The following is a 12,856-nucleotide window of genomic DNA, read 5'->3' on the forward strand; positions in this document are numbered from 1 at the left end:
ATACTATGTCCCACCAAAGAAAGTGAGTGCCCCATTCTAATTTTCCCTGGCACTTCACTGAGAAATCACTCAGGCTGTAGTAGAACTCTCTATTTTTTCTCATCTTTTTTCAGGTCTACTTGATGGAATTAAGTGCTTGCTGGAGACAACTAATCCTCATACTCTTGAGGATTAATGCTATCATGACACAAAAGACAGTGTGTGCCTATGTCCTGCTTGACCTCTGTAGTCTGAAAGGTATTTCTTTTCACACTTCCGCAAGACCTCAGCTTTACAGAATTTCATGTCACCTTAAAATAAGCATGTCTGCCATGGATCAACATGGGTCAAAAGACATTAAGGAAAAAAAAAAAAAGAGGTTCTGCATTTTTAAAAGAATTTTGATCCAGCAATGGCGCTTTAATATTTTAGTGGTAAAGTGATTTTGGATATGGCCTATGTGTTTGAAATGCACAGGGATAGTTGGTGTTCCCTTAGAGCAAAGCATGTTGAGAGAAACCAAATATTTACAGTATTACTGGGAAGACAAAAAGATTATTTCTTGATGGCTTAATGACCAGTATAAGTCATTAAGTCTGAAAAAGCCCTGAAACCTCCATGATTTGTCGTTCATTAAAACTAATTTTGTTGCCATAACATGAGAAAGCCTGCAGGAATTCTTCTTTCTAATTTTTGCTCGTTTACAACATGCTGCAGCTGGTTGGTTCTTTCTTATTTTGCAGGGAAATCTTTCAAGTATGACAGTAGTTAACAAAACTGAAATTTAAGAAAGTGCTTGTTCTGCTTTGATATTATGCCAGTTTTCCTCCCATGAAGTCTAAGGGATATTTACAGTCCTTTGCTTACTGTGAATCTTCATGGCCCAGTTCCAGCCAAAGAGAATATCAGGACTAAAAATACAGCTCTGCAGATGCCTGATGTATCTAAGCAGCACTGGGAGGCAGCACATTTCTGCACGCAGGGCACAGGAGTGGGAGTTCATAAATGGGGGTTCTCCATGCAGCTCTCCCACCAAATTATCATCAGGTTTTGGAAAAGCTGTGTTACCTTTCTCTGTTTCAGCTTCCTGTATATGAAATGATGCTAATATAGCTGTTTCCTTTCGTAGAAAACTTTGATATCTACAGATAAGAAGGCAAAATTAGGGCCAAACATTTTCCCAAATGGTCCCATAAGATCCACATCTCCTCCTCCTTCTAGCGGAAAAACTCCCAACCACTTTTGTGAGGGTTTTCTGTCAGCAGTACTGACAGAATTTCTAGAACGCAGGAATTAACCTGTCCAGTGAATCAACTGTTTAGAAAAATGTAGTGAATTTATGTGATTTCACAGAAAAAGTGCCCTGTGGGAGTTTTAAAGGTGAAATACATATTGCTAAGGAAGGTAGCTCAAAGTAATTATTTACTTGGCACGGTAGTGACACGAGAAAGAGCAACAAAGGGCTTGAGGCTTTGCTCAGCTGTGTCCCACGTGAGATGTACTGGGAGAACAGTACAGCCTGCCTTCCCTTCACTGTGCATTTGCCCTGTTCTGCAATGCCTGCTGGCCAGCTGCACAAAATGTGTGTGTGTGCGCTTGTGCAAGGTTCTTGTGATCCAAGTTTCTCTGTAAGGGCTGGACACAAAGGAATACAGGCCTGCAAGGAATCCTTAATTCCTGTCTCCTTGCAGTCAGTTATAAATTTTTAGTTAGTGATTAAACTGCAGATGAATTATAGTGCATATGGCATATGGGTATAGAAAGGCTCATTAATTCTGGCAGTAATCAGTCTTGTTTGGCTCTACAATGCAGAACCAGTTGTGCTGAGGGTTCTAGAAGAATAATCTCTTTATTGCAATGAATATTAAAACAGCTGGTTGTTAATAAAATGATTGTCCATGTTGTATCTCTAAGAAAAAATTAATTCAAGGATATGAATCAGAGCTGTTGGAAAAATCTTCAGCATGCCTTTGGCATGTGCTAGATAAGATTTCTTGTCATTTAAGACACAGCACAGTTGTTTAAAAGAAATTTAAGAGTCTTTGTATAAACACCATTCCTATTATAACACTGAAACATTTAAAAATGCAACAGTGGCACAACTTAGAAATATCAAAAGTAATTCCCTCTATGCCCTTGCCCATTTTAAATAAGTATTAAACCCAGATGGTCTTTTAAAATATTAATACCTAAACAACAAGCCAGTTTTGATCCATGTCTGATAATTCTTATTAGAAAATCAGAGCTACTAAGACTACTGCAGTGATTAGCCAAAACACACCAAAAAAGTTACAACATGCAACAATGCACTTCAAAGCATGGCTTTAGAGACCTAAGGCTCAGCCCAGTCTCATAAAAGGGCCTGGCACACCAGAATTCCAAAAGACCACACCAAATGGACTTTCTTCTCCTTCACATTTTTGTAATACTCACACAAGAACTCCCCCACATGACAGGTTTAACAGGACTCGAGCATATGGATTTAATTCAGGAGAATGGCCAGACTTTTGGTTTTGTGATTTGCCTGTGAAGTCACACTAAACTGAGTGGCTTGCTCAAACTTTTGGCTGCTTGAGACAGCTTTTACTTGAAAATCTCAGCTTTAATTTGAGAAAATGGGTATTTTCTCCGGACCATTGTCATCCAGAAACCTGCCAGCATGAATCACAAAGGCACAAAACCCAGCAGGTAAATATAAATACAGTTTTAAAAGATCTTTTGTATTTTTAAGCTAATCTTACATTGTTTTAAGGGGTGAGATTGTTTACTAAAGAATTTTTATGTTGATGGGTGGCAATACAATTCAGACCTCACCATTACAGTGTTTAAATCAACCTGACCTTAATAGGTTGAAAAAGATATGGCGAGGGAACAAATACCCTTTTAACTTATGCTAACTGAGGGGGTGGCAACCTTTGGCATAGGAGGAGTAAAAGAAAGGGGAAGCATTTGGGATCAGCAGCCCCTTCATTTTACTCAGCCGCAACCAGAACAGCATGACTGCAACCTTTATTCTATAGTCTACAGTTCTGTTATTTTCCTCTGTCAGTTCAAAATCTCCATCATACTTACACTGTGTTTTCACAGGCAAGTTTGAAACATGGATTTGATTTGAATCAGCTGTCTTTGTATATGTTGGCAAGTAGTGCAGCTTAATAGGAATGGTTCTGTAGCGTGAAACAGTTGGTGCCGAGGTCTTGACATTCACAATATACATGTTTTGGGGAGGGTGTGCTATTTTGGATTAGCTGTAAATGATGGTTTAGGTGCTATCTGGGAGTGTATCTTCCATTTAACTTCATCAGAAAGATAACCATTTTGTTCACTCTAAGAGTGCTCTACAGTGTGAATCACAGCGTAGAATGGGGCTGATCTGAAGGAAAAATATAGTCCCACTGTGAACTAAAACACTAATGTGGACACAATCATTATTTCTGCAAAGAGTCTAGTAGAGTCCCATCCCTCATTTGATCCTTGCAAGGGACAGAAGATATCATGGATAGCATGTACTACACTCAGTGCTAACAACTTAAAAGGTGAGCATTTGCTCTCAGCTAAGGCTTGATTCCCTCTGCTGTAAATGAAGAAAGAGATGTCTCCTAGGAATTCTTTCCACCTATTAATAGATGCTAGAAGACTATATAATAGAAGATATTCATAGATGTGAAGACTGCATTCTAGAGGTGCTGCCATTTACAGTAAAGAGAGCCTAGAAAGGCATAACACACTTACCTTGACAGGTAATGCTGATGAGCAGAAGCCCATCCTGTGTCTACAGGAAAAAGATACTGGTAGTTTCAGTGATCAGCAGTGAGATGCATTTCTCTTATGAGTGGCTATATTTCTAGAACTAAAATAGTTTTAGATTAACTGTAATTTCCCCTATTTTGTATTCTGGAAAAGGTAATCTGTGAAGAAGACTTTAAATTTTAAAGTTAGGTTTGTTTTTTTTTAAGGTATGTTGTATAAGAAAGGTTTGTCTTTCTTCTTGTTGTAGCTGTGTATCAACAGCCTGAATAGAATCAGTGTTCAGATTAGGCTGAGGAATAACCTCTTTTTTTAAGTATAAAGAAAATACACTTTTTTTCCAAAGATGGATCTAAGCTAGTTGGTAACTTTGAGCCTCCCAATGCTGCTTCCAGATTCCTCAAAAGCCTACTTTTCTTTTTTCTTTTCCTTGTTACTCCCATAGTGAAATATTACCAGCTTTTGTTGGTGGCTGTCAATATTTTAGCACCGGCTATCTCCATCTCTCCTTGCAGAAAGTGTTTCACTTCTGGTACAACAGTTTTGCTCTTAAAATTGCATTGCAACCTGTTGCATCTTCATCTAGTGCTTTCTCTGCAAACATTTTCTAATTGGCAGTAGAGACAATCAGTGAGATATTTCTCTATGGTCACTACATTCACGACCCTCTAGTACTCTTATATTTTCAGGGCTCTAAGGTCTCCTCCTAACTAACTACAGAGAGACATTAATTTATTCTAGGCTTCTTTTCCTAGTCTGTAGATCTTAAACACAGTGGTGTCACCAGAGTTTGGTTTGTTTGTCAATAGTACAGGTTTTGCCACTTCAACTCACTGCTGCACAACAGCGGGACTATGACACAGAGAGACAAATCTGCAGAAATGTCTGGTCAGCTTCATCAGCACAGAAGCTTAGACACATTTGTGTGCTTCCAAAGTGACTTAATTGGTATTTGGCTTTTATTCCTCTTAGATAGCACATAAATTCTCTATCTAACAGCCAATATTAGCTGCAGCAATTTTGTGCTTTGCAGGGAAAGAAACAAGGAAGAACAAACTGTAATGCCACATGAAAAATTACTAGTTCAGCCATTTGTGGGTTTATTTTGAAATGTAAACTCCAATAGAGGACAAATGGTGAGGAACATGAAAGACAAATAGCTTCTAACCAGTGAAGAAATCCTCGCCTGATACAAACTGCATGCATCAGTTTACAGCGGTGCAGAATCACACCCAATGCTTTTGGCCAGGGCTCTAGCTGGTTTTTAAATGGACTTGAATGCTGCATATATTGTTCTCCTGTCCATTACAGCTCTCTGTGGGCAGTATATTCAACAAGGAAGGGTCCTCCTGCTTTAGGTACAGAGGCAACATCCCACACCTTATCAACAAGAACAATTACACTAATGAACTCTTTTCAGCATTTTGATTCCCTGCTCCTCAATCTTTGCTGCTATGATTGTAGTCCGTGTCAGTGGGGCCCTGGGCATTCCAGGCAGCAAAGAAAACAGTGTTCTGATGAGCAACAATTGTTTTGTTCACAACATCTGACATCTGATGAGTCTTTGCTAAAGCCAACTAGCCACATGGAGTATGTCGCAGGACAGGGATGCTAGGTGGTGCAGGCTTCCAGCCTTGGCCATTCATGTGGTTCACCTGAGATCTCCCCAGGGACAAAGTGTAAGACTCACCAGTTCCATAAGCAGTCTGGCAGTCTGCATAAGTTACAGAATGTAAAAATCATTGGTTGTGGCCTGATTTAGATTTAAGTGAAATTAGAAAAACATTAAGTTACCCATGAACTGAAAACCCCTGCTTTTCAGTCAGATGCATCTCTAGTGCTTTCCTTTTTGAAGATCATGCACAGTCCAGAAATCCTGGGAAACAATTGTGTAGCACATAGAAAGGGGTGTACCGTTTTGGATTTGTGTTTAGCAGAAATAAAGACTATGATACTTAATGGGAAAGGGAGTGTCCCATCAGCATAACTCAGTGGGATCTCACATAGCACAGTTTAAATATGAACATTGCTACAGGGATTGAAAACTTGCCTGGTGATTTTAGTACATTACTTTTGGACACAACAGAATTCCAATAAGAGTCTGCAGGATCCCCAGAATTGCTTAGCAGGTATGTCAAACGAGGAGCTAGACAAGGTGTAGACTATGATTTTCAATAATGTCTTCCTTATAAGGTGATGCTGTTGTTAGTCCAATTACTGAAGTAGACCAATGCAAGGAGACTTTGCTTTCTGGAACCCGATTCTTGCACAGAACATGAACTGCTGGAGAGTCTGTGCCTGCTGGTGTTGGTGTGAGCCAGTCTAGAGGTGTGTGGTAATATGCATCTCCGGCTGTATTTCTCTTCCATACAGGCTGGGAGATGTGGCATTGATCATAACCCTTCTGAGTTCCCTGGATCCCTAGGTGTCTCTGGGCCTTCTTGTGGCTACGTGCACTGCTCCTAGGCCAGAACTGAATCTTAAATGCATCCATCTTTTCATTGCAGAGGCTATTGACCTGGGAATTTTGGCAGACTATTTACAAGGATACCTATAGAAGTTAACTACAAGAAAGACAGTGAGGTGCTGGGACAAGTCCAGAGAAGAACAATGAAGCTGATGAAGGGTCTAGAGCACAAGTCTTATGAGGAGTGGCTGAGGGAAGTGGAGTTGTTTAGTGTGGAGAAAAGGAGGCTGAGAGGATTCATTAACACCCTCTACAACTGCCTGAAAGGAGGTTGTAACGTGGTAGGTGTTGGTCTTTTTGCCCAAGCAGCAAGTGATAGGACGAGGGGAAACAGCCTCAAGTTGCACTAGAGGAGGTTAGATTGGATATTAGGAAAAAAATCTTCATGGAAAGAATTGTCAGGCATTGGAACAGACTGCCCAGTGAAGTAGTGCAGTCCATCCCTGGAGGTATTTAAGGGACATGTAGATGTGGTACTTAGGGACATGGTTTAGTGTTGAGCTTGGCAGTGTTAGGTTAACCGTTGGACTTGATCTTAAAAGTCTTTTCCAACCTAAATGATTCTACAATTCTATGATCAGAAAACATAACGAGTTTGACACTGATTAAATGCAGTCGAGTGCCTTTGAGACAAAATTTTAAGATAACAGCTGCCAGGAGACTGGCAATAGGTGTACAATGAGGCAATAATCAAAGATTAAGTGGGACCTGAAACTGAGTAGCAGTTTGTAATCATATCCAAAAAGGAGCCTGTAAACACTGCAAGGCAGCAGGCTACCAACTGAAAAACATCAGCTGGTCCACCACTGTGGCTGTGACCACATTGCATGCAGTTGCAGGCTTGCTGATAACAGAAATATGTCAACATTTTGGCAAGATTTCAGAGAACAAGAAGGGGGAAGGGGTTTCCTTTGGAACTCAGGATTCTCAGGCTCTATCCATGTCTCTCTTGGCACCTTTTGTAAGTTTGGGACCTAAGGACCTTAAAAGGACTGAACCAAATTACTCTTAAAGCTATTTCTAGATACAGAGGTGCAGGTTTGCAGCAGTCAGCTGAGTAGAATGGCAGCAAAACATAGCTCAAACTCTCTTGCATAAGTAAGTAATGAGTTAACAACGTGAAGAGCATCCTGCTCTGCTCTTCATATTTTTGGAAAACAGTAAGGTGATCCCAATAAATATGAAGAAAAGTAATGGGAAATGGAATGACATAAGGAAGCCAAGGAAATTAGAAAATAAATCCTGTTAGGATGCAGAATAAGAAGTCCCAGGAGTTCTATTACTGAAGTACTTCAAAAAAGGAAGAGAGAAAAAAATGAGGAATCCTACACTGACAGGGAGTAGGGAACTAAATCTCCACCTTTGATTTCTACAAAAAAAAATCTGAGAATGAGCCCTGTATTCAAAGAAATTGCCACAACTGTTCTGTTCCTACGACAGATATTTTTGCTTGACTACAAAAAATTACAACCCTCAGGATTAGTTCTCATGGCTCAAAGTCTAACTCCAAATGCAGGTTTTTTCCCCCCCTTTTCTAGGAAAAAAAAGGGAAAGCCCTCCTTTACCTCTCTTTCTTCCACTTCTCTGCTCCCACCTCTGTATAGAATCTCGACATTTAAGCTAGGTATTTAATTGGAATGTTTGTCTGCACAATGTTAGTAATTAAATCCATGAGCTCTAGCAGTCATATGAACTCAGCATTTTTTAATGAGAAATTACATAATCATTTATAGTCTGAACCACATCTGTCATTTAAATCTTTTTGTAGCTCTTATTACCATGACTGTGCTCATCCTGCATGTGTTTATATTGATTCACAGAAAAAAAAATGTACCTCATTAACTACTTTTCAGCATGGAGACAATGCCTTCAGAGCAAGTGTTTAAATTGTCTGAAATCTTAAAGTGAAATGAAACAACTCATAAAGAGAAGACAGTATTTAAGTGACCACTCACAGCGAATCCAGTGCAGTTACTTTGAGCAGTGATCTCGTACATTAGTATTCATGATCATAAAGTAAAAAAAAAAAAAAAGTTAAACAGATAAACTTGCTCAAAACCACTAATAACTTTAAAATTATTATGCAATAAAATAAAAATGTTTCAATCTGAATTGTACTTGACTGTGGGGAATTGCAAATTCATATCCAAACTATTTCATAATGTTTTGCGAATGTTTATGTTGGAATGTATCTTCTGAATCACCCGAGCAACATGTAAACGTATGGTCTCATAATACCTTTTTAAACAACTTCTCAGAGAATATAGCAATATCCTAATTTATTTTCTCTTCTCTATCTTTACTCTCGCATGTATAGTAAACAATTTACAATACACATTTTTTTTTGCTTTACTGTTTGAAGTTTGGCGCCAGAAAATAATTTCTAAGAAGTGGATGAACTGAAGAATTCCATCTTGCTGAATGAGCCTGTGTCCAGCAGCCATTAGCTGGGACACACACAAACAGGACTATCAGCCGGCAGGGGGGTCATGGGATCTCTTCCACTGCACATACAAATATAGAACATGACCATAAAAAGTAACAGAACATGCTCTCTGCGATGTAATTTATTGCAGTTGATGCTAGATTGGTATGCCAGCTGGAATTACCTTCTTGGCTCCAACTGTTTTCACATATACAGATAATAAAGGCTGTGCACTGCAACAGATTCCAAATGAAAAAAATATCAGTGCTATTAACAAGAAGGAAAACCCTGCACAAGCAACTTCAGCAAGCTTAACTGTTTGAAAATGTTTGCTAGTGACTCATAGCAGGAGTTAAAGGGCTAAATGAATACTAGGGCTTCAACATTTTCATTGAGGGGAAAAAAACACTGCTTTTTGTACAATATACATTTCTCTCTTTGCTGAGCACAAAAATTCTAAGGATTATTATACATATAGGAGCTTTCTTTTTGTTTGAATTCCTTATTCATTGGTTTGTAAGCTGCGAGAGCTGAGCTAATTTATTTTTCCAGGGCATTTTCCCCTCCCTTTTTTATTTTTTAAAGGCACCATGTATGACATCCCAACATGACAGGAACTCAGTAAATCCCCTCAGTCTCCACACCGCTGTCTCTGAATGTCTACAAAGCTACTATGCCATAATCGCAACTCGCTGGCTCATTCACAGCTTTACATTATAAAGCAAACAGTCTAGACAGCTGAATGATGGAATTACTCTCTTTTCTCTTGCATTTATAGATATGCTGTCATCTTCATTTGCTTTTCTCTACTCTGTGCATTCTGATACACTAATGATTAGCTTTCCTGTTTGGATTCCACACTGACTCCATGGCTCTAGGCTGTAAATACAACTAGAGCCCAGATGACATTGCATCAATAAGGTCCTGGCGAGGAGAGACACCTGCCTTTTTCCTTCTCCTGGATTAGCTGATAACTAGGTTTTTCCAAACAGTTAACCAATGTGGCTTTAAAATAGGATTTCATTCCCCACAAAGACAGAGACATAAAAGCCTGGTCCCTCGAACTGTCACTCTCTGCAGTGGAAAACACTGTTCAAGTTGCACAGAACAGGCAGCCTTCAATTATATTCAGGTCTGTCTATAATTTAGCTGAATGTATCTGTGAAAAAAAAATGTGCAAACAAGAGAAAAATAATGAACATGTGTTTCAGTGCCTATAAAAAGTGTGCACCTAACTGTCTTTATGTTAAAAAAACTTAAGTCACTGGAATGGGTTTGTTCTCTCTGAGAAAGGAACTTTATTCTGTAATATTCCTGGTATTTTAACTTTGGAACGATGTGTACAAACATATCATGTGGCATTTCCTTGGTGTTAAAAGACAGTTAAGTGATAAAAGTATACTTTCTTGCCTTCAACAAGTTGCAGAAGTCTATGCAAGTCTGGTTATATGCAACTAAGATATATGGGTACACATGGCCAGCTCTGGTGATGTTTATGATAAGGTTTTTATTATTTGTTGCTTTTCTTAATCTTTCTGTAACTGTCATTCTGGATTGCTGGGGAATCTCTTTTTACATCTATTCTTTTTCTTGCTTTGTTGCCATTTTTTAAATGAAAGTTTTTGCAGTTGAAAAAATCTGAAAGCCTTGACTTGAGGTCACAAAGTTGTACGGGTAAAAGTGGGGAGAGGCCATTGTCATTCTCACTTGAAAAGCAGAGGAAATCAAGCTGATAGCACATCAGCACAGGAGGCTGAACCATAGCGTCTACTCTTACTGGAGCTGGGGCAACACCAACACGTGAGAACATTTCATTACATTATGGCCCATCAGAAACTGTTCATTGGGGAATATTTTACCCACAAGCACAAAGAGTTTTGTGGGCCACTGGGTGCGATTGTATTCATAGCCAATATAAATGACTGCTTGAGGCCTGTACCAATGGGAATTTTGCCTGTTCTCTGAGAGTCATGACCCACTTTTACTCTCTGAGATCAGGGACAGCTGGAAAAAGATCTTCTTACTTGTAACTCTACAAATCTCAAGTCTTGCCTGGAATACCTGTGCTTTTTCTTTTTCCTTGAGTACCATTTGCCATTTAAGCATATTAATTTGGACAACTTTTTATTTGTGTCTCTAAGAACAATAATGACAGCAAAAATTCAATAATTCATACCAGTGGCAGGGAGTTCTGATTTGAGAAAATCGAGTTTAATGAGCTATGGAGCTGGGAGCTACTGGAAAAAAGACAGAAGTAAAGGCTGTAGAGACACTATACGAGTGAAGTCTTCATTCTCTGCACACTCCAAGAAGGAAGATTGAGGGTGGTCCCACAGAAGGGCTACATGATCACTGTTCCCAGGAATGATACGGTGCTATTGGCTGAAACCTTGTGCTCTCCAGAAACTACAAATGAGGTTTCATAACAACTCCATAGCTTCCCTGAGCATTCTAGTTGAGAGGGGAGGATTTAAATAGTTGCCACTAAAACAAGTATATAAGTCAACTTGATATAAAATGTTTTTCATTTTCTTGACAAGATGCTTTGCCTTCCTTCTAGAATTGGACAACACTGAGCCTATGGGCTAGTACTGATTTTTCTCTCACTAGCTTATCCCCATCTTTGAATCCTTGGGGCGCTAGCAAAAAGCAATTCCATACTGTGGCATTTCCAGCTCCCAGAGAAACACTATCTCACTTACAGCTGCAAAGTGGAAACCTCCTTTCGTTTCATAGAATCACAGAATAGTGAGGGTTAGAAGTGACCCCTGGAGACCATCCAGTCCAACTCCCCTGCTAAAACAGGTTCACCTAGAGCGGGTTGCACAGGAGCATATCCAGGTGGGTTTTAAATATCTTCAGAGAAAGAGACTCCACAACCTCCCTCAGCAGCCTGTTTCAGTGCTCTGCCACACTCACAGTAAAGTTTTAAATCATGTTCAAGTGAAACTTCCTGTGTTCCACTCTGTACCCATTGCCCCGTATCCTGTCACTAGGCACCATTATAAAGAGTCTGGCCCCCATCCTCTTGACACCTACCCCTTAGACATTTATAAGCATAAGTAAGATCCTTTCCAGTCTTCTCTTCTCCAGGAAAAACAGACCAAGCTCATTCAGCCTATCCTCACAGGAGAGATGCCCTTGATCATCTTTGTGTACCTTCACTGGACTCTCTCCAGTAGTTCCCTGTCTTTCTTGAGCTGAGGAGCCCAGAATTTGACACAATACACTAGATGTGGCCTCACTAGGGCAGAGAAGAGGGGGATGATAACTTCCCTTGACCTAATGGCCACATTCTTCTTAAGGCACCCCAGAATACCATTGGCCTTGGCCATGAGGACACATTGAGGGCTCATGGTTAACTTGTTGTCCACCAGGACTCCCAGGTCCCTCTCCTTAGTGCTGCTTTCCAGCAGGTCACCCCCTAACCTGTACTGGTGTAGGAGGTTATTCCTCCTGAGGTGCAGGACCCTACGTTTGCCTTTGGTGTAGTTTTTTAGGTTCCTCCCTGCCCAGCTCCCCAGCCCATCCTGGTCTTGCTGAACGGCAGCACAGCCTTCTGGTGTCTCTTCAATGATCTTACAGGTATTGGTGCAGAAAAGGTTCTTAACTCTGAACCATGGCTTTCTGAATATTACAGCACCCTGCTAATAACACTGAAAGCAAGCGTCCAAGTGCACTGTAGAAATAAAGTAGCAAATAGAAGCCAATGTAGGGACAGATATTAAACATATGGGAACACAGTCTTTTTAATGCACTCCCTCTTGAAACTCTAGGTCACTTTTCTTACCTCTTGAGGCTCTTGACATTGTGATGCTAACACCAGGAAAGATCTCTGAGCTTGGAAAGCCGCACGTACCATCTCTGCCTGTAACAAAAGGTGGAATATAAATTAAACCTCAGCCCGTAACCTCCAATACCTCTTCTTGACAGCTCAAAGTCAAGTGTGACGGCTCAAATCTTTCTTGCTGCTTCTCATCTAAATCACAGCAACGCTGACTGGAAGAAATGTATTACAGTACTGGCTTAGCTATAAATTCTTTTGAAATCTAAGGTTAAGTTCCCTATCTTCTTCAGATAGGAAATAAAATGAATTGATATGCAGTCTTTTGGCTATCATTTATAAGATTAGTCACAGGAGGACATAGTTTTAACACTTCAGAGGTTGTCTAGGCATTCTAATGGCAATGTTTGTACTTGAGTGCATGATAACAACTTACTACTTCTGAGAATGGCAG

At 39.9% G+C, this 12,856-nt stretch overlaps 1 protein-coding gene across 1 annotated transcript in view; it reads right to left on the minus strand.

The window, feature by feature from the left end:
• Positions 1 to 12,856, minus strand: part of CAP2 (cyclase associated actin cytoskeleton regulatory protein 2) — a 69,693-nt gene that overhangs the window by 25,702 nt on the left and 31,135 nt on the right. The window contains exon 4 of the mRNA XM_069853678.1: positions 12,409 to 12,486. Within this exon, the coding sequence (XP_069709779.1) occupies positions 12,409 to 12,486 (78 nt within the window). The remainder of the gene's footprint in view (positions 1 to 12,408; positions 12,487 to 12,856) is intronic.

Source organism: Phaenicophaeus curvirostris, chromosome 3, assembly GCF_032191515.1.
Source record: "Phaenicophaeus curvirostris isolate KB17595 chromosome 3, BPBGC_Pcur_1.0, whole genome shotgun sequence".
Classification (NCBI taxonomy): Eukaryota; Metazoa; Chordata; class Aves; order Cuculiformes; family Cuculidae; genus Phaenicophaeus; species Phaenicophaeus curvirostris.